The 20,507-nt window shown below is 41.6% G+C and overlaps 9 protein-coding genes across 9 annotated transcripts; 3 read left to right on the plus strand and 6 right to left on the minus strand.

The window, feature by feature from the left end:
• Positions 1-536: 536 nt before the first annotated feature.
• LOC145709804 (uncharacterized) lies at positions 537-1,548 on the plus strand. Its single transcript, XM_081787512.1, has 3 exons — positions 537-588; positions 667-756; positions 801-1,548. The coding sequence occupies exons 1-3, from the start codon at positions 585-587 to the stop codon at positions 1,127-1,129; spliced, it is 423 nt and encodes a 140-aa protein (XP_081643638.1). The 5' UTR covers positions 537-584; the 3' UTR covers positions 1,130-1,548.
• Positions 1,549-1,616: 68 nt separating this feature from the next.
• Positions 1,617-2,903, minus strand: LOC145709803 (marginal zone B- and B1-cell-specific protein-like). The gene is made up of 6 exons (XM_081787511.1): positions 2,702-2,903; positions 2,579-2,660; positions 2,156-2,324; positions 2,047-2,110; positions 1,734-1,982; positions 1,617-1,684 (listed from the first exon to the last, which is right to left on the minus strand). Exons 1-5 carry the CDS (start codon positions 2,801-2,803, stop codon positions 1,869-1,871), a joined length of 531 nt encoding a protein of 176 aa, XP_081643637.1. The 5' UTR covers positions 2,804-2,903; the 3' UTR covers positions 1,617-1,684; positions 1,734-1,868.
• Positions 2,904-4,624: 1,721 nt separating this feature from the next.
• On the minus strand, positions 4,625-6,481 carry LOC145709792 (sialate:O-sulfotransferase 1-like). Its single transcript, XM_081787499.1, has 6 exons — positions 6,171-6,481; positions 5,993-6,129; positions 5,852-5,948; positions 5,485-5,697; positions 5,171-5,442; positions 4,625-5,074 (listed from the first exon to the last, which is right to left on the minus strand). The coding sequence occupies exons 1-6, from the start codon at positions 6,417-6,419 to the stop codon at positions 4,822-4,824; spliced, it is 1,221 nt and encodes a 406-aa protein (XP_081643625.1). The 5' UTR covers positions 6,420-6,481; the 3' UTR covers positions 4,625-4,821.
• Positions 6,482-7,803: 1,322 nt separating this feature from the next.
• Positions 7,804-8,999, minus strand: LOC145709008 (uncharacterized). The gene is made up of 6 exons (XM_081786698.1): positions 8,883-8,999; positions 8,513-8,844; positions 8,383-8,469; positions 8,178-8,338; positions 8,021-8,118; positions 7,804-7,976 (listed from the first exon to the last, which is right to left on the minus strand). The coding sequence occupies exons 1-6, from the start codon at positions 8,935-8,937 to the stop codon at positions 7,804-7,806; spliced, it is 906 nt and encodes a 301-aa protein (XP_081642824.1). The 5' UTR covers positions 8,938-8,999.
• A 247-nt stretch (positions 9,000-9,246) lies between these two features.
• Positions 9,247-9,794, minus strand: LOC145709806 (uncharacterized). The gene is made up of 3 exons (XM_081787514.1): positions 9,626-9,794; positions 9,509-9,583; positions 9,247-9,448 (listed from the first exon to the last, which is right to left on the minus strand). The coding sequence occupies exons 1-3, from the start codon at positions 9,762-9,764 to the stop codon at positions 9,276-9,278; spliced, it is 387 nt and encodes a 128-aa protein (XP_081643640.1). The 5' UTR covers positions 9,765-9,794; the 3' UTR covers positions 9,247-9,275.
• Positions 9,795-9,844: 50 nt separating this feature from the next.
• On the minus strand, positions 9,845-12,762 carry LOC145709009 (uncharacterized). The gene is made up of 8 exons (XM_081786699.1): positions 12,660-12,762; positions 12,424-12,617; positions 12,305-12,371; positions 11,637-12,171; positions 10,994-11,598; positions 10,409-10,951; positions 10,101-10,365; positions 9,845-10,060 (listed from the first exon to the last, which is right to left on the minus strand). The coding sequence occupies exons 1-8, from the start codon at positions 12,731-12,733 to the stop codon at positions 9,845-9,847; spliced, it is 2,499 nt and encodes an 832-aa protein (XP_081642825.1). The 5' UTR covers positions 12,734-12,762.
• A 418-nt stretch (positions 12,763-13,180) lies between these two features.
• LOC145709011 (ATP-dependent DNA helicase RecQ-like) lies at positions 13,181-17,375 on the plus strand. The gene is made up of 9 exons (XM_081786700.1): positions 13,181-13,498; positions 13,558-13,966; positions 14,011-14,132; positions 14,183-14,465; positions 14,501-14,615; positions 14,654-14,817; positions 14,860-14,991; positions 16,544-16,672; positions 16,717-17,375. The coding sequence occupies exons 1-9, from the start codon at positions 13,181-13,183 to the stop codon at positions 17,373-17,375; spliced, it is 2,331 nt and encodes a 776-aa protein (XP_081642826.1).
• Positions 15,062-16,281, minus strand: LOC145709810 (ubiquitin-conjugating enzyme E2-18 kDa-like). Its single transcript, XM_081787517.1, has 4 exons — positions 16,138-16,281; positions 15,568-16,094; positions 15,237-15,525; positions 15,062-15,188 (listed from the first exon to the last, which is right to left on the minus strand). Exons 3-4 carry the CDS (start codon positions 15,499-15,501, stop codon positions 15,106-15,108), a joined length of 348 nt encoding a protein of 115 aa, XP_081643643.1. The 5' UTR covers positions 15,502-15,525; positions 15,568-16,094; positions 16,138-16,281; the 3' UTR covers positions 15,062-15,105.
• A 1,072-nt stretch (positions 17,376-18,447) lies between the features above and the next one.
• LOC145709790 (uncharacterized) lies at positions 18,448-20,479 on the plus strand. Its single transcript, XM_081787493.1, has 5 exons — positions 18,448-18,657; positions 18,705-19,512; positions 19,601-19,917; positions 19,963-20,229; positions 20,276-20,479. The coding sequence occupies exons 1-4, from the start codon at positions 18,585-18,587 to the stop codon at positions 20,103-20,105; spliced, it is 1,341 nt and encodes a 446-aa protein (XP_081643619.1). The 5' UTR covers positions 18,448-18,584; the 3' UTR covers positions 20,106-20,229; positions 20,276-20,479.
• The last annotated feature ends 28 nt before the right edge of the window (positions 20,480-20,507 follow it).

Here is a 20,507-nt window from a genome sequence, read left to right on the forward strand (position 1 = left end):
CTCGAGCAACCAGTTTTTTCTTAATGTCATAAGCAAAATAGTATTCAATAACTAAGCAGCCAAAAGATAAATGTTGTCCTTCCTATGAAAATATAGAAATTTTATATCAATACAACTTGCATAAAAAAAATTCTTTCTATAGTAGACTACTATTATCTAGTATTCTAGTATATTCTACTATTATTCTAGTATTGGGTCTCTTTATGGACTCTATGGTCGCTTTTGACCCTCATCTTTCATCCGCGCTTCTATCCGAAAGAAATATGGACCCTAATCCAAGTCACATCAAACAGGTAGCTAACTAGAAAGCTGATCAAGCTTGAACAGTTTAACTTCACAATTAACAACCACAAATCACTTATCTCGGAAATTCCTTTTCGTGGTAATTTCAAAGGAAGCTTCATGATTTGCGGTGTGCTAGTCTGAATAGTCCTGCTCATTGGTAATTCAGAATCCTCACGTCAAAAATCTCAGTTGACTGGGCAGCGCCGTTAGGCGGCGCATTCTAAAGTCAAAGATCACATCCCTCGAGCCAAAGCGCATCTTGTCAAACCCGCTTTAGAGATTGAAGAAGGCACACGAAAATGAGTAAGTTAAAAATTTTCAGAAAGAGACAAAACCACAAAGAGACTGTCGGAAGCTTTCTTTACTAGCTAAAAATTTCAGAGCTCTCCAACACACTCCTCTTCTTCTTCGCATTTGCTGAAGGAGCACAGATCGGCGAGAGATCTAATGCGATCCGTCTACGACGGGAAGGTAAAAATTTTTCCCACAAACAAAAGACTTAATCCATTGAATAGGCGATGGAACTGGCGCTGCTCCGGCTGACGACAAAACCAACACGGGCGACGAAGATAATACCCCTAATGAAGAGGCTGGTACACAAAATAACGATTCCAACACAGGAGATGAAAATACCGGAACTGGAGACGTGACTGAAAAGACACCACAAGGCCAAATGGCTGGCGACAAGACCGAATCTTCTGAGAACACCGAGAGCCAATCAACCGGTGATGGAGACACAACAGGAGAAGTAACAACAGCCGCAGCAGAAGTAACGACTTCCTCCGCTCTTCAGTCAACGATCGGCGCCGCTTTACTTCTAGCTGTCGGCCAAATGCTTCTCTAACTGTTGACTCGCCTGCCGTGAGCTAGAAAATCGAACCCATGTGAAACGTCGACCCTGTTCAGCTCATTTTGGACATGCGTGAAACTGTAAAGTGTACTTTGTATCTAGACCAAAATAATTAATTATTTTTCTTAAAAATTGAAAAAAAAACTAAAAACATCTGTTAATCACGCACCGTATTTTCTCAACAATATTTTACTTGATTTCCTTTTTGCTTTCCTTTTTTCTTTTGTAAAATTTACCATTCACATCCTATCGATGGTCTAACTCTCCGAGCGTCTTTCCAAAGGATTCACATCCAATCGAGGCTTATGAAGAGTAAACTTGCGATAAGAAAGAAGTGCTTATTTCTCCCTGATTCGTAAAAACTAGCGTTTTGACCTGATCATGACGAATAATCTTGTTCTGATTCACTCTCTCTTCGCTCAACACAAAAAAATAAATGAAAAAAGTAAAAAAAATGAAACTATTTCATGTTTATTACGCAGCTAAAAATTGTCAAAGCTCTTCCCTCGATTTCGCAGTTGGGTACTTCCAGCAGGCAGTGTTCTTGCCCTAAACATTGAGTGATTGAATAAGCTCAAGAACATCGAGGAAAAATTACGTTGAAGCATAATTCGAAATCCATTTGGTCTTTGTTTTTGTTGAAGAGGTTGTAAATTTGCCACTCGGAGTCCTGTTTCTGGTCACAACATGCAACGTGCAAGCACCTCGTTTGAAATAAATTCCACGAATTTAATCACGAGAACGTTTTAGAACACGCGCTGTGACTTTCCTGCTCTTCTATGATTTGGAAGCAGTAGTTTTTGAAGCGTCGTGGCCAACTCATCCCTCCTTGAGTTACCCCGGGAATCTTGATGCAATTTAATTTTTCATTTCGCAAAAAACTTTGTAAACCCAAAAGGTCTGATCAATACCTCGGCCGTTTCAAATCCATTCGCCGCGAGTCTCTCCACACCATTGATAACTTTGACTCCCGCGCTAAAAATTTAACTTTTAGAGCGATTTTCAACCCAAGTGCAGAACCCTTCAAATGACTTCTCGCTCTCGCAAACGCCCTCGACAAGATCAACAACGTCGCTTTCACGTAGCAGTTTTTTGCCGGCTTTGATTGATGGGTAAAGATCCACTTTCTCCTGGAGTTTCTGTCTCAACACCATCGTCACTATTCGGCAGGCATCGCATTGGTGTCGAGCTGAATTAAACTTTTTGAAAGAGTAACTATGCAGCGAAGCCATTCCTGTTTGATTTTTTTCGAATTTAAAAAAGTTAGTTTTTGACTCTCACTCATGTTTTTCGTTTTAGGAAAGCATGTTTTTGTTGAAATCAACTACAAGTAGCGTTGAAATGAAACTGCGTCCTGCCCATTTATACAAAAATAAAAAGTTACGTGCCCTCGTTCGAATCTAAATCAAATTCGCATTTAGAATAGAATAATCATATATTTACCTGGCATGAAGTTTTCCGCCGCTTCCTCGCTATCTAATGCTGGCTGCTGGAAATTAATTCCTCCTGATCCAGAAAAATCATGCTTAAAATAATGTTAGAAAAGAAAAGATTTCAACAGTTCACATTTTCCGCTGCGTTTTGTCCCTCAATTTCTCTTTGACGCGCCTGAAACTTTTCTGTATTGTCGGCCAGCACTGATAGAGATAAAAGATTAAATAGTTTCATGTGCGTTTTCTGTCGCTCGAATTTTATGTTTGTGTTAAAATATCGAGATCAAGAATGAAATTTGTCGGCGGCGTGATTTTCGCCCTTGTGCGAAAAAATACGCAAACTGACACGTTTCTATCTCACTTGCTTTGTAATGCTTCCGTATTGCTACTGTTCAGTAAATTCTAGAGAAAGCTTTTAATCAGAGTATGATTATGCGATTGCGATAGCTATTTTGGTATTTGTTAAAAGTTTGATTGTCAACACTTTCTTCTTCTAAAAAAGGATTGTTCCTGATTGATGAATTTTTGCGAGCTTAATGGCCGACAAGCGCGGCGATCATAAAAACTATTTACGAGGTTCTCCTGTTTGAAAATCCATCAGTTGGTAGAGAGGAAGCCCGGCAACGATGTGCCGGGCCAGATTTTTCGTCTTCTTAGCGTTGACGTCGGTGAGTTCCCGGCAGATTGTTTCGCCTGATGGAATTGAAATTTCGGACGAACTAGAAGCAACGCTCAGGTGCTTGGTGAGAACTTGGATCAGATTCGAGTGGTCTCAGCGCTGCGAGAACTGTGTCGTCCCGACTGAAGATCAGCTATCAGACGAAAACAGACTTCCAGGTTTGAAAAGTAATTTATATTTGATTATAAAATTGGGGCTTTCAGAATGTACTCCAGAAGCACTCGAGAGCGCAGGGATAAAAGTGACGCAGATCTTGGCTGGAGGTAATCGAGTATGGAATGCAGTTTCTGGTTGGATCCAGAAATCAGTCACTGCTCTTCCGAGAAGAAATACGTCCTTCCTCGATAACGCTCGCACAATTTCTTTATGGAAATTTCTTGAAGCTACCGCCAGGTGCAGGTCCGTCGCTGTAAAAATTTCGAAGGCGTCGGAATGGTTACTGCATCGTGTTACAAGCAGTTTACTCACGTTTACGTCGAACATGCTTGACCACGACAAGATTGAGCAAAAGAAAGAAATCCGAAAAGCAGAAAACAGGATTACACTGGGGACTCGCCGCGTCAATTTTCTCTGCCAACCTAGATTCTCAGTCTAATGAGGCCCGTTCTGTTCACTAGAACTTTACGGGCCTCATTACTAAAGCAGAATGCTAGCGTTATTTCCTAGCTTCTTTCAACTGTTTTTCCTTACTATTTTACTATGCATATTTTATTCACTTATGTCAAACAAGAGCAAAACTAACACCCGAATAAATTCTACTAACCACAAAATTTCAATCCTTTCGTAAATGTACCAAAGAATGCAAAGCAATTCATCAGAAAAAGGCTTTAATTCTAAAATGGCAGCAAAATATTTGCTAGCAGCGCTGACGGGGTAAGTTGTATCTAAAAATTAATTCGAATTGTCAAAACAAACTTTTTTCTGTTCATCACGTTGCCGCGGACAGAGCCGCAGCTTCCGCATGATCACAGAAAACTTTCCGTATATGACCAAGTCTTTTTTGTGCTCCATCAGAACTCATATTCAGTATAATTCTATCCGAATTAGTTGCACAGACTAGCTTCTTTTTTGTAAAAGTAAAAAGTAAAGAAGTAAAACACGGAGAAAAAAAAACAACTAAGGATAGAATTTAACAAAATAAAAGCATGCATTCCAGTAAATAATCAGGATAACTTGACTTTTATTTTTATACTAACACCCAGAATCGTCCACCACCTATTTTGGCTACCATTATTGTGATCTAATTTTGCATCAGCTAGCGACGCATTTTTGTATCAAACAAAAGTTACATGTTTCTAAAATTTAGAGGGTTGTTTTCAAGAAAAATTATCGATGGTGCCCTTTTTATGTGTTGCAAAGAAGTGCCTTATATTTGATTAGAAAACGATAGCTGAGTTTATTTAACAGAATATGAACATCATATTTAGTCAGAAATTATATGAACAGGTTATAGTGGTCTATAAGGTCATTGTTTTGCAGAAGTATAAAAATATTTTTCATTTTTGAAGTGGTCGTGCTCTGGTAAGCCTGAATATTCAGGTGTGTACTTTGTGGTAACGTTCTGAATTGATTCTTCATTGGTTTGGTCGGTCGGGAGCATCGGGACTTTCAAGGAAGTCCTTTGCGCTGAGACCGCTGTCCAGGTATTTTTGGCGGTAGCCCAGTCGCTGGTCGATCTTGCGCCAGATGGAGTGTCCGTTTCCTTCGATGAAAGCTTGTAGCTCTTCTTCGCTGGGCAAATCGAGAATCTTGTTTTTCTTGGAGTACTCGGTCTTCATCGGGGTCCAGCCGCGGACTTCGTACAGTTTTCGTACAAATCGCATTTTCCTAAATCGAGTTTAAGTCAAAGTAACGTGGTTGAACATGCTAAAGCTCCGTCGAATTGGAATTTGTTGTCAATTAAGTGCTGTTAGAAAGACTTACTCTTCAATGAATTCAATCGCTTCGTCGGAGAACAATTCCTTTTTGATAGGAGTAGACTTTCGATGCATTTTATTGTCGTCCATCATAGTCAAACACTTGACACGTCGATCACGATCGGCTGTGGTGAAGTTGTAGTTCTCATCAAAGAAGTCCAAAACTTTGACCATCTCGTTTGTCACATTCGCTTTCATGTCTTCGTAGTACATGAGGTGGAAGGGGATGTTGCCCTTGGTCGCGTACTCTGGAAACCACATTGTCATCGAGTACCATCGCTGAAGCAGATTTAAAATAGTATTGAGCTTAAAAATAGCTACCTTGAGGTGTTGCATTTGAAACGCTTTCCATTCCGGCTTGTCAAAAACAGCCATATCAACATTGCCCGTATGAGAGTGTCCAACTTGACGCTTGTAATCAGCGATAGTAGCATCGTACGGGTTACGAATAACGTAAATAATGCCGTCAGCATATTCCATGTCATGCTGTCCGTGGTTTTTGACAACGACAGTTCTTCCGCTGGTTGGCTCGTCCTAAAAACATGCTTCGTTAGCTCGCGAACGCAAAACGTGTAGTTGCGGCATATTCCTCCCGATAAGAACACGCATTTCTAGCTTAAATCAGCGCTCCTCGAACAGGGAGTAATCGGACATGAGCGTAGATTTCCAGAAAGTTAATCAAACTCACCGCTTCACCGATGAATCCAGCATCGACCATTTTCGCCTCGTGATAGACACTTCCGCTGTAAATTCCAGTGACGTCTTCGATCAAAATTCTCGACCAGCTGAAAACGGAATTTAAAAGCCATCTCTCTGTTAGTATTCTTACGTGTTTCCAGCACCAGGGAAACTGTTAAGGAAGACGATTGGCATCGTGTTGTAGTCTTCTAAATGAAGATCTCGCTCACACATGTTTTGTGCTTCTTCGATTTCTTCCTCGGACGCGTGGACTTCGGGCTCGACCTCCTGAAAGAATTGAAAAACTGGAATTTATTTAAGCATTTCACCTTGAGTTCTCCTCTGGCCGCAGTGGTCTTTACAGCCGGTCTCTGTCCATTTTTATGGTGATAGACGGTGTCTTCTGGAATATCTTCGCGCAAGTCAATCTCGTTGAATTTAAGATTTAACTTGGTGGCATCGATGATTCTGCCCGTGTTTTGCTCGACGACGAAGAAGGCAACTAAGGCCAGGATAAAAAGAAGTATCCTCTTTTGTGTGACTCCGAATTCGTCGACCTTTCTCTCAATCGCGCTCATTTTTGTTACCACTCGGAGCTCGACTTAATTTCAAATGTGAAAAGGTGAGGCCGCGGTGGTGGAGTTCAGCACATCGAACACGGCCGCAAGCGCTTTCTCAAGCGGCGCCCTGCGAAAGGGTTATCGCAGCGAGGTCACAAGCGAGAAGGGCGCCGCGCGCAACGTTACATCGCCTATGCGATTATGATTTAGCCTGTTTACGAATACCGTTTAATCCCCGCCGCGCGTTAGCCACTTGGCGAATCATTCTCCTCCGCCAAAATCCCATTAAATATGAGCAGAACTTTATTGAACAGAAAAATTCAGCGATCTTCTTCGCAGCGATCTTCTTCGTCCTCTCCATTACTCGCAATTTTAACCTGTGCACACTGTGCTAAAGATTCTTTTCTTGATGAAGGTTGTAATTCTGCCGCATTATCTAATTGATGATGGTAATTCGACAAGTCAATTGGCTCGTAATCTAAAATCAAAGCGTAAACTCTTATTAGGCAGTGCTTCCTAAACAATAAATTCTGGTAGTAATTTTTACCTAGAAGACTTTCTATTCCGGCAACGCTCATCCCAGCCGAAAAAATCAAAGGAAATACGAGAAAAATTATCCCATCAGTTCCAATAGCGGCGCCTAGGGATTACGAATCAAACTTGAGCAGAAGTTTTTAGTGGAAAAAAAACACCTTGAAAGCGGCCCCAAAGGGTGTCTTTGTGAGAACAGCCGTTATCGAGTATTTCTCCATGCTGAGTTGTTCCGCATACTGATTTTAGATGTGAAGCTTGTGACTCGGCGATAAAACTCTGAATTTTGAGAACAAACACTTTGAATCCCTCGTTAATTAAGTAATGCACCGAATCTTGTAACCGCTAATAACGAACGTTTCCTGATATTGACAGCGTTAAAAAGGCATACACTGCCATCCTGACAAACTTGAATTTGAAGATCGTGCAAAAGGCGCAGGTACTTTCATTGCAAAGTTAAAAAATGGTCTGTAAAAAATCACTTACCAGCTTTTTTTCGCTCGAACTATTGATGTTCCATTCTGTTTACTGAGTCTCTAAAAACAAAACTGTCTTGTCTTTCTTTTCAAAAACCTACTTTCCAGCTTCTCTGTCGCATCACTATTTGTCTCAGGAGTTCAACGCGAATAAACCTTATATTTTTTTACTTTCATTTTGTTAATTGAAAAACCGTGTGTCCTACAGTAGAACAAGACTACTAGTAATTAAATAATTATTCCGCATAAAACAAGCGAATAAGATCAGTAATCATTAATGAAAAATGGCTTATTTCGGAGAAGATACCACCTCTCTTACCTAAGTTCAAGTAAAGTGAAAGAGCTCTTGCATCAAAGAGATAGAGAAAAACGTTCTTGAAAATATACTGAAATATTTATTGTTGGATTTTAAACAGTTTATGCATTCGTCGACCAAAGAAATAGTTTTTATCGTAGAAGCCGTGCCAGAGACCCGAATAATGAGGTCGGTAGTGTACCCTTCCTGGAGTAAATTTATACGCTGCCGCCCTCAAATAAATTACAGTTGTCTCGCGCTTCCTTAATGTTCCTAAAACAACAAAGGTTTTTTTTCCTAGATACAAAATCGCTTACCAATAACACGTTGAAATATGGAGAAAAAGGTGACTTTCATTTTGTAAGAAAATGCTGAACCCCGAATAAAGTAGGTAATATCGTCAAAAACAACTAGTCTTTCAGTTGGTTACATTTCTGAGCTTGAAGAATAAACGTAGGAAGTCGTAACCTGTGCCTGAACGGGCACTCTTTCTCCAAATTTAATAGAAGAGCAAGAAAGCGATCAACTTTCAATAACTGATCTTCGTCACCATCATCGTCCTCGTCGTCTACCTCCATTTCATTACTCTCGTCGATACTTTTTTCTTTACGACATCGACAATGAAGCAGGCTTTCCTTTGAAAAACGTTTACCTAACGCTTGTTTAATTATCTTCTTACTAAAAATTCCTCCGTATCCATCTCCGAATCTTGCAGCCAGATCAGCTCATCGGCGAATTCTTCGGCAGTTTCAAACCACAGTTTTTCCTTAATTTTGGTAAAAGTTTTCAATTTTAAACTGCAGGCATACTTTTGGATCTACGAATAATACGCGCGTGTCAGTTCCATCGACGTACGAGCGAAGAATAGTATCGAGGCAGAGCTTCATCGTGGTCAGGGAAGCTTCGCAGGACGACAAATGACAAAATTGGTAGACCTTGCCTTTCTCAAGAGTAAAGGTCTTTTTAACGAGAAACTCATTGACTGTTGAGTACGAATTCTCTTCAATTTTGACTTGCTGCGCTGCTGCTTCAAAATCCTCGACGTCGACGTCTATTTCCGAATCGTTCTCGTCAGATGGAATATCTCTCAAGAGCCAGTATCCTTTCCGTCGATTGCGTTTTTGCCATTTGGTATCGATAACTAAATCGCTGTTTTATAGCATTTTTGGCATCTTTTACCCTTGCTGAAGGCCAAAGGACAGTCCGCCACTATCTGATCATCGTCAAACATCATGTCGATGAGCCTATATCTCTGACAAATAAAAAAACTGCAGCTTCTTAGTGACTCATTCTGAGATTTTTTCACTCGTAGGCGGGGATTTTTCTCGACTATTGCCTTATTTTATTCATAATTCTTTCTAGAAATAATTCAATTGGACTTGCTTGAGAAGCAGTATTTAGGCATATTTAAGGCTGTCAACATCAACTGAATTAAGGTTTTAGTAAAAGTTCGGCGCAGCTTTCATTTCGATGCATCTGCCTTTTCGACAAAAACACTCATTTTATTGATATCATAAATCATTTTATTAGTATATTCTTCACACTGAAGAATAACAATCATTACTCAGAAATTCAGGGGTTGTGAGAATGGAAGACGTTCCCGATGAATTCGCCTTCTTTGAAATTCACGTTGTAATAGTTGTGATCGGTAGTGATCTTCTCTCCAAGATGATTTGTGTAGCCCGCAACTGTGATTATTTGCCCATCTTCAGTTGTTAGAGCGAAACCGTCCAAACTAGCAGCCACTTTCGAAAGATTTAAAAAAGCTTGAATATTTTATTTAAGCGATTTTGTCGAATCTCTTCCTGCATGAGTACTGTTGCCTTGTTCATCATGGATGGTCTCCACACTCACAAGGAACTCGCTGAACATTCCAAATGCTAGAAATTCATTAGTAGATTTTCAATATTTAGCTTTTATACCGTCAAAGTGTCCTTCTTGAAAAACTATATTGAAATAATCCGCATTCTGCGTGAAGAAATGACGCTCTCCATTGCCATCAGTGTCATAATAGCCAGATACTCGAATCGTTTCGCCAGTCTGCAATGACGTCAGTTCCATGTAAGAGAGAGTATAAGTTTGTATCTCGCCGTAACTTTTGTTGGTTTCGTATTTTGTAAGAAATCTTTACTTGTAAGATATTAAAAACGGTTCCTAGGCTCATTTTGACTTTGTTCGGGGTACATGAGGCTCTGGCAAGTGTTGACGGGCACCTCGTTCGCTTCACAAAGCATCATCTCCTGTGGCGAGTCTTGATTGCCGCCGCAAAGATTGGTTTGTGTTCGGAACTTAAAGTTTCTGTCGTCAAAGAAACAACACGGCGACCAGTCAGTCCAAGTTTCAATGCAACATTCTCCCTACTAATGATCAGTAATATTCTTCAGGACAGAATCCTACCATGTAGCATTCAATGGTCTCTGGGAACTGTTCGTTTTGCTCATTGTATCTAAAGCGAGTCTTGGATCCAAGTCCACAAGAAGTAGAACAGAGTCCCCACTCCGACCACTCAGAAATGAATTGGATTGACTGAATTGACTGTTGGCCGCATGATTGTTGGTTGCAGTCAACGGTTTGTACTTCGGACTGCGCGGAGCATTCTTGGTATCGAGTTCTTGATTTGATTCCACCACCACAATCAGCCGAACACAGAGTCCAGGCAGACCTTAAAGATATGATATTAAAAGCAAAAATAAAATTTCGTCTACCAGGCACCAAATCGATTGGCAATCGCCAAGACGTTGCAAGACTTTTCCTGGACGAAGTCGTCTTCACCACAAGAATGTGTTTTACGTCTGTACTGCATGCCATCTCCGCAGCTACTGCTACAAGAAGACCATTGCGACCAGTTAGAATAGACGCCGTTATTGCTGATACATTCTCGAGTCTCTTCATAGACATTATCAGAACAAGAATTCGTGATCGATCGAGACTGGACGCCAGTGCCGCAAGAAGTAGAACATGCAGACCAACTTCCAACAATATCACGACCGCTGCCGCCGTTGCAAGAGTCGACTTCGCTGTTGGTTCCAGAAAGATTCAAACAATCGTCTCGAGATCCCTGACACTGACGCAATCGTTCGCGGAAACCAGTACCACAAGAGGTTGAGCAAGAACTCCAAATTCCCCAGGAGGCCCAATAAGCGCAACGAGGTGCTACACAAGTTTTTTCCTGTTGTTCTACGCGATCAGTACAGCTTTCAGAGCGCTGGCGGAATGATAGAACTGGGTCTTCATTTTGATTATAACAGCTAAAAAATAATTTTAAAAACTCATTTTTGCCGTTTGATTACCTTGGGCAGGCCGACCATTGGGACCACTGAGAATACTGACCAAGAGTCCCACAATTTTGTTCTTGTCTCTGAGTAGGCTCTCCGCAGCTGTGATTCCGATTTCGATACTTTTTCCCGCCAGGACAGGACTGCGAGCATTCCGACCATTCAGACCACTGACCGTAATACCCTGGAGAAGTGTTGCAATTCGCTTCTTGGGTTTGAGCTTCGTGCGTGCATGAATGGTCTCGTTGTCGAGTTTTAGTCCCACCTCCGCAGGAAGCACTGCAAATCGACCACTGAGACCAATATGACCAGCTTCCTCTAGTCACGACGCAGCCAACAGTCTCGGTGTCAATATCGCCGCCGCAGATTCGTCTTCGATCTCGAGTTTTTGAACCGTAATCACAAGAAGCCGAGCATTCAGTCCAAGCGTTCCAAGAGGTGTATCCGGGATCGATACCTGTGCAGTAAGAAAACTCGTATGATTCCCCGAGGCAAGAAATACCAGCAGTTCCATATTGACAATCGCGTTGACGAGATCGGCTTCCATCGCCGCAACTGACATCGCAAGCCGACCACTGAGACCACGATGTCCATGCAGGGCATCTTCCAGAATCGCAAATCTAAATTTGGAGATTAACTGAAGAGTAGCCGTTATTACCTCCGATTCTTGTGTCGATTCAATGCACGGACCAGATCTGTCTCGATATCGAACACCACGGCCGCAGGAGGCTGAACACTGACTCCACTGTGTCCACTCGGAAATCGGTGCTTGGTTGATGCAAGTTCGTCGCTCAGTGTTGACTGCCCTTCCCCGACAGTCTCGAGTTGATCTTGAGCTAATTCCAGAGCCACACGAGACAGAGCAGGTGCTCCATTCTGACCAATCCGAGATGTCGCAACATGCTTCTAGATCACAATTGACGGTCTCACTTTCAGTCGACTGGCTGCAAGAATGTCTTCTCACTCGGGATCGCAAAGCTTCGCCACAGGAAGCGCTACACGAGCTCCACTGCTCCCACATTGCCCAATTACCGTCACTGATGAAACAAGAGTCTTCATGGACGCTGTCACCTGAGCATAAGTATCCGCGGTTGAGGTCTTCTCCGATGCATTCTCGCTGTTTTCGGCGATATCCAGGACCACATGTTGTCGAGCAAGAGCTCCATGCACCCCAACCGGACCAGTACGCGCAGCTAAAGTTATGCTTACTTCTGATTCTATTATTTTATCTAACGTCATATTAGTAAGTCACTAATCATATAGTATATGGTTGATTATGTTATAATATTATATGATTTAGTGAAAATTAAGGATGTTTAGACTTACGTGTCGTCCACTGGGGATGAACAAGGCTTGTGGGAAAGAGCAGCACCAGGACAACATCCATTCAATCCTATTGTTAGAATGAATTATTGAAACATTTAAATTTCTGTTGAAAATCAAACCTTGAATTCCCCCATCACATCGACGAACCCTCGTCTGTCTAGGTCTTCCGCATTTGGAGGTGCACTCATTCCAGGCGCCCCAACGCAGCCAGCCACAGTTTGGCGGCGGTGTCACAGTCGCTGGCTCCTCAGTGATGTAAACATCGACGTAATTTATTCTTGGCGGGATCGTTACCGTGCTTGCCGAGTCGTCACTAGAACATCAAGCTACTATCTATCTTTCTCTTGCAATTTACTTATCGACAAAGTTAATAATCCGATTGCCCAAACTTCTCGCCACAAAAATAAGAGAAAAATTAAAGAAACGCATTCTGCATTTAAATCAAATGCTAAAATGACTGACTACTTGGCCAAAAAGGCGTCCCTTGTAACAGGTGCTCCTCCGCGAAAATTCGCAGCTTTTCGAAAATATTTCCAAATAAGGGCATGAAAAATATTTTGATAGAAATCTTGCATGTATACGAAAAATATACGACTCTTTTAAAAAAAATATTTGGGTCAGACAAGTTCTTTTCATGAAATTCCGGTGTTTCAAACTATGGGAGTGTTAGACATTCTTAATTTCAAAATTTATGCTCTCCTTTGCGTCGAAAAGGAAATTGGGCTTGGCGTAGCTGGCCAACGCTTTTTTCAGTTCGAGACGAATTCGAGAGCGTCTCGATTCACGTGGAGGATAAAAAGACGGGGCCAATGCCTGACCAACCAGTTTCCTCGACTCCCCCCACGTGGATTCTCTAAACTTTTTTAATATCTAATTATGAGCAAAAGAGAAAATGAAGAGGCTCATAAAGGCAAAAAGGGAGGAGCCTTCCATACACCCTGGATAAACGCAAAAAGGCCGCGAGAGATCAGACTTTCAGAATTGATCAAAATCGAAGATGAGAAACCAGCCGGAAAGACTGAAGAGAGTTCCTGTCAACTTCAAAAAGTTCGATTCATAGCAGAGGGAGAAAAACTACCGATGCAATTCGAAATCGTTGGATTTGTTAGAGACATTTTGGGCGATATGCAACAAGACGAAAATTGCGAATTTTCACTGACTGTCAGAGTTGGTGATTGCTCTGGAACATTAAATGTAAGTTCTTAATTGTGATTAACAAACTACAAGTACGATACCAATTTTGCTTATTTTAGGCGATTATATGCCACAATGCGCTGGAGAAGCTTTTCAACACTAAAATGCCCAAATCGCCGAGAAAATCATGGCCCCCAGATCTCAAGAAAGAATTAAAACAGAAGTGTAGAGAGGGCGCGAAAATATTCTACGACTTTTACGGGAAGATGTGCATGATGAGACGTCCTGCGAAGTCTGCTGTGAATTTTGAAGTTCGCGATTTTATCGAAATAACCGATACGAAAGTGCCTCGTCAGCCTTTGATCGAACTTCCTGAGCATAACGTCCCGCTAAACCTTGATTACCAAGCTCCATTGAGTGAGAACAAGGCTCCGAACGATTCCGATAACCTTACAGTGATCACGTTTGAGCCATCTGACCCACCACCAGATAATTTACCGACTCAAGAACATCTCGATTTCCTCAAAGGTAACAAAATTTACTCCCAATGACTATTGAAAAATGATCCTTAGAAAATTTTGGACACAGCCAATTTCGCGACAATCAATGGAAAGTGATCTCATCAATAATTTATGGCAGAAACGACCAACTTGTGATAATGGCGACCGGTCATGGAAAATCGCTTTGCTTTCAGGTACAGTTTTGAAATCAACAACGAGGAGCGCTATCAAGTTATTTTTTTAGTACCCGACTCTTTGGATGAACGCTCATGTGATCTGCATTTGTCCACTGATTTCTCTGATGCAAGATCAAGTGGAACAACTGAATAGCAAGGGTATTCCCGCTTGCTTCCTTGGAAGTGCCCAGAAGGAGAAACGAATTACTCTGGCGAAAATCTACAACAGGAACTACAGGGCTATTTATGTTTGTCCAGAATGGATAGAGAAAAATATCCTCCAGCTGAGAAGAATTATGAGCAAAATTCCCGTAGCGCTCTTTGCGATCGATGAAGGAATGTTTTCAAGAAGTTTTATTCTTAAATCACTTAACGGAATATTGAAGACATACTAGCTCACTGTGTTAGCGAATGGGGTCATGACTTCCGAAAAGCTTACATGAATTTGTCAGCTCTGAAGACTCTCAGTCCCAGAACACCGATGGTAGCATTGACTGGAACGTAAGTAAATTCTAATGACTCAAAGTAAGTATCTTCAGCGCTACGGTTGAAATGCGGGATGAAATTAGCAAGTGCTTGAAAATGGAAAACACCCTGAAAACCGTTGGAAGCTTCGACCGCCCAAATATCTACATCAAAATTGAGAAGAAAACAACAATGTCCGACGATCTCATCAAATCTGATGCAATTCAGACAGACAAAAGTATATTTTTTCGAGGTCTTGCCTGAATCAAAGATTTTCTAGGTACCATTATCTACTGTCGAACAAAAAAGTTGGCTGAAGAGGTTGCTAGCAAATTGGCGGAGAATAAAAAGGACGTCAAGTCAACATTCTATCATGCTGGACTCTCGACTGACGACAGAGCTTCAATTCAAGGTATTTGCAAGAGAGAGTTCAAGAGACAATTTTGCATTTTCAATTTATTTTTTTGGCAGGGATAGGAAGTGGTCAGACTGTTACTTCTAATAGTCTTGATGATAAGATAGGTTCTTATGGGCGTTCCATTGCGAATTGCTGTGTCCATTCTCTTGCGGTGTTGTGGAAGTCCTGATGATCCCGGAAAAAATGCAAGGCTAAAGATAAAATTAGAAACGTAATGATCAAATTTTGGAGGGTTCTACCTGGGGGGTTTCTTGATCGAGGTGGAATGAAGAATCTCGGATCGTAGAAAGTAGTGCCAAGCAGCATGCATAGTTGGTGAAGTGTCCCAGTTGGAAGACACCAATGCCAATTTGGGGCGGAGGTCTCGATGTTCCTGGGTCCGTACAAGCACGCGTCCGGGATCAAGACTCTACCAGTGTCAGGCTCAACCAAAGGATGGTAGATTCGAGTCTGGAAGCATGCATCCACGGTACCATTGTGGAATGGGTAGTTTTCGGAAAGCATGATTTCGAGATTAAAAATCCCGTTCTATGAAAATTTCTTTAGCTGAATATATCAACGGAGAAATACCTCGTACGATGTTGGCTGACGACGGGTTTCATTCTTTGTAAAGAATGATTCTTTTTCGCAAAGAATGAAAGCCGTTCGTTTCCCGGCGAAAAAACGGGTTTCATTCTTTTTTCAATATTCTAGAAAATTAGTTTTTCATTGTTTTTTCGAAAATATTGCCACAGTGATACTTTTTTTCAATCATTTACTCTAAGACTTCTCGAGTTTCCTAGAAAACAGGCGCGAAGCGCTCAATCGCTTCTGGTTTTTGTGTTCTCAGATAGAATCTGCAGAAAAAATGACGATGAAGCGCACAAGAAGTCTTAAATGAGTTATTTCTAGAGTAACATTTATCAAAACAAAAATGAATCATTCTTTATGGAGCGGTCCGAAAAAGAATGATTCTTTATTTTCAAAGAATGATTCTTTTTCTAAAGAATGATTCTTTATAAAGAATGAAACCCGTCGTCTACCTACGATGTTCCCCTTTGCCCATAAAAGGTGACGATCCAGCGAAAACATTCATCGTCCATCGGCTGCATCAGAAACTAAATTTATTAAACTCTTGGCCTTACTTATTCTAGAGCTCACCATTCCGCCACCAAGTCCGCCGAATCTCTCAATGTTTTCAGCCTCATGCCGGAGTCTTATTCGAGCAGTATCACCAGGACCTCTAACATTATTCATGATTCTCGTTTGAAAGAGCTTCTCGTAATCTCGAAATTCAGATTTTCCTTTTTTTTACTGGATGATTTGGTTTTCGGTAGCGGAGTCGGTGGATATAAATATTCGTTCTTGGGCGCCCCCGCGCGGACTCTCGTCTAAAAGGGCGCCTCCTTGTGACCAGAAACCCTCGAGCTCGATAGAACTGATAAAAAAACAGGCGTTAACCGTGGGATAATCTTCAAGGGATTCCGAAGAAAAGGGGAAATAATACTAAGTTGTCAATTCTGTATGGGTGATAGTAACCCTAATGAATCACTAAAAATATTTTCAGATGAATTCATCCGAGGAGAACTCAAAGTCATTGTTGCTACAATAGCATTTGGGATGGGAATTGATAAGCCGGATGTTAGACGTGTTATCCATTACGGCATTCCAGCTTCTTTGGAGGCATATTACCAAGGTAAAGCTTCTAAGTATGTTTCTCGTGTATAAATGATTTTGAAGAAATCGGCAGAGCTGGACGAGATGGGAAACCTTCCGACTGCATCGCTTTCTTCAACGAGCAAGATAAGTTCATCGCTGAGCATTTCATCAAAATGGCGACCTCATCCAAGCGAAAGGATCAGCTAATGAAAGGTCTTCAAGATGTCCTCGAATATTTTGGTACTACTGGGTGCAAGCGAGAGTTTATCCTAAGTTACTTCGGCGAGGAGATCGATCGGTCAAGAACTGATTTTATGGATTGCTGCCATATTTGTCGTAAACGAGTGAAAAACAAAAAGGACGATTCAAGTGTTTCAAGCTCATCTATATCGACCATGGCATTGAAAGAGCTCTATTACTGCAACTTCACCTACGAAGCTGAGATCTTCCTGCAGTGCTTAGTAACGATGGGGGATCGAGTTGGAATCGGGAAGGTCATCAAAATGATTCGCGGCTCAAATGATAAAACACTGAGCAAGCGGTGCAAGATGAGCAAGTACCACGGAAAAGGAAAAGATAAGAAACCCGACTTTTGGAAAGGAATCGCGGCTGGGCTTGACAAGGAACAATTTACTGTGCGAGTACCGATGGAGACGAAGATGGTTGGGAAAATTCAATTCAAATACGAAGTCGTCGGTATCACTCAAGCAGGAAAGAGTTCAATAAGAAAAGCAATTTGATCGTGGTTTTGATCGCTTATCAGTCTTTTGAAGACTCGCTGACCTGAATATTTTTCACGTTATTCTCTCACGCGAAAAATCGATCGCGCGCTAAAAATAGCATTATTGTCACCTCGCGAACCCAACGCTGTCGGATATTCCGCAGGATTGGCGCTTTTATACAAAAATCGGTTAGATTTCCACTTCTTATTATAGCTCTAGAAAAGGAAGGGCTTGGCTATATTCGGGAGCAAACAAAACGATGAGTCTTCCATGCTATCCTGGAATGGACGTTCCAATGAAGAAAATAAATCTTTCGAAACTAGAGAAAGAAGCAAAGAAGAAAGGCGTCGTTGCCCCATGCAGGCCATTTTACACACTAGAAACTCTCCGTGATATGATGAGCAATAACTTCAACGTGGAAGAACCGCTCCGAATGAACCACGACGTAAGAGCAGTTTACGAGTGCCACATGAAGGAAACTGACTTGACAGGAAAGGATGCCATCTATGAAGTTATCGAGATAATCTCTTTTTGCAAGAAAATTTCTATGGCCTTAGTTTTGCTAACTTTTATGACAACATTTCTTCGCATCTTCTTATCAGTCGTAGCTGGAAAGATGGACACATCTCGAGATGATGTTCTGGCGAAATTAGCTCAAAGCGTTGCAAGAGGTAATAGTCTCAACTGGGGCCAAATCTTCCTCTCGCACGACAACGTTGTAATGCTGGACGAGGAAATTCAGCGACTCGGGAGGATTCACATGGATTATCTCAAAGCATTTTCATATGTATGCAATCGAGGATTATCCTTTTTAACGAATATTTTCAGAATAAATCTGACCAATGCGCATGGATAGTCGCAATAGGACTGATACTTCTTCGATATTTCGGAAGGCATATACCTTCCAATCTCTTCTCCGAGCTGAAATCGGTTCTGTAAATATTTCTTTTCTTTATATTTTCTTCTATTTCCATTCCTTATCATTTATTCGTTCATTTTGTTAACTGATACTTCTTAGCTTTTTAATAAGAGCGTTTTGACGAATCTTATGTGACCAAGTTGTTAATTTAGAAAAAAGAGGTCTTCCAGGCGCGTCTTCCAGGAGCGCGCGTCCTCCGAGCAGGCGGGAGTTAGAGAACAAGGGTCGCTCGAGCCCGAGTTTCGGAGAAACAGAGACGACCAAAGAAAATGAAGAGGATGACCGGCAGCCAGTAGTTATTGAATCTAATGAGAAAACTTCCATTTCAACGCTTGCTCGGGTCCACGTGTACTTCGCCTCCGCCGATTCGTCGGAATCTCGGTAAATATCCAATAGCGCTCTAATGTTGACATTATTTTTTTCGGCAGTTTTGCCCGAAATAAGCGAAGAAAGTACGAAATCTGTGAAACCTGAGTTCTGGTACGAGTTCTACCTGGGCCATTTTGCGAGCAGTCAGACGAAACCTTTTGTGTCGAGCACATTTGTCCGCGATGTTCAAAATTTACGTCGCGAGTTTGGCCTCGTCAGCGACCTTCAAAAGCCGAACAGCAGCGAATTCTGCGACTCAAAGCTGCGAACACTGTATATTCAGCAGCAACTAGAAACGCATCCGAACAGGATGAGCTTAAAAGCGCTCAACGACGCTTTCCGGTTGCTGACTCGTGCTCGCAAAGAGAAGATCGCCGTTGATTCTCGGCTCTCCTACCTAAATTCATTTGCGTCTCTCTCCGAAAGGTATCAAACTCCTGTGCCGAAATTTTTGGACTTGAATCTTGTCGAAAAAATGGACGATTTTTCCCTCGATGAAAAAATGGCTCTGGAAAAGAAATGCTGGAACGAGTTTCTAGAGCGGGCTGCTCGGGACAGACAAGAACACATTCAAAACCTGCTTTCAAATAGTGGCGAAGAAATCGACCTAGAGAAAAAAGTAAAGACGCGGCGTGCAGAGTTGCGAAAGAAATACAAGTTCCATCGCCACATAGAATTCCGCGCCACACCATACATTCTCTTTCTAGGAAGTCTGAAAAAGAAAGACAAGAATGTTTCGAATGCGGAATTACGCGAACGCTTCCCTCCATCAAAGTGGACTACCTTGATCGAGGAAACGGATGTGCGTTTTTACGAAATTCAGTCGCGTACCATGTTCGAACGGTATACGGCCCAGAACAGGCAAAGGCAGGGATTGAAAGATGCTACTTATCGTTCTCATTTTTCTTGGATATTTCTATGTGTACATTTGAGAGCTCCATCAATCCTCAATTAGTTCTCTTGAAGCCATTTTGAAGAAAGATTGGCTAGCCTTGAAGCCAAGCGAAGTCAAGTCATACTCGCCGGAAAAGTTCGAAGAGTATGAGCAAGCAATCGAAGCTTTCAAATGCTCTCTTAGAAATCCGATCGAGCTGACTTTTGGACACGGTTCTTCACATTTTGGACCTATTTTGCAAGGCTCCCTGCCGCCAACGCTCACTCAAATAAGAACTTTGGCGCGAGATCAACAAGCCAAGACCAGAGAAAATGACTTGGAGGCGGAAGAACTTATGAAGAATAAGAGAAAGGAATACAACTTCTCGACTAACATAAGTAAGTTGATTTCATACATGAATAGCTCTTACATTCTGAATTCAGACTTCACCCAGAGTCCGATCCGTCTCTTTGCGAATAAAATGCGTAAAGAAAACTCGAATCTGAAATACGCGGAAATCAAAGAGATGTTCAAAAAGTTCAAGGCGAGAGCTTGGCCAAACTTCACGAGGAATCCGCGACATTGAGAACAGTCTTCAACAATCAAAATAAAATAGCTGCCGAAGCTGCTATTTCATCGCGTGATTGGGGAGCGTTGCGTAGAGCTGAAGTGAAGAAATATGGCTCGCATGAGGACTATAAGCTGTATTTGTAAGCACTTACTATCTTTATCGCTCTTCAACTTCCATTTATTCAGAAAATATTTGGAGCAGTCGCAAGCAACGCCAAATTAGTTACAAAATCACCAAACTCGACTTACATGTATTGACCCGAACTACCACAAAGCCAGATTCATTCAATTCAAAACCGATTTGCTTTCATCTTTTAATGCCTTCATACTGACCTTTTTCCTTCTTTTCCTGACTTGCTATCCAATCTTCCAACCAATCTGCCTCTTGAATCTTAGTTCTTTTTCAATAATTTTAGAA

The sequence above is a fragment of the Oikopleura dioica genome, chromosome XSR (genome assembly GCF_907165135.1).
Source record: "Oikopleura dioica chromosome XSR, OKI2018_I68_1.0, whole genome shotgun sequence".
Classification (NCBI taxonomy): domain Eukaryota; kingdom Metazoa; phylum Chordata; class Appendicularia; order Copelata; family Oikopleuridae; genus Oikopleura; species Oikopleura dioica.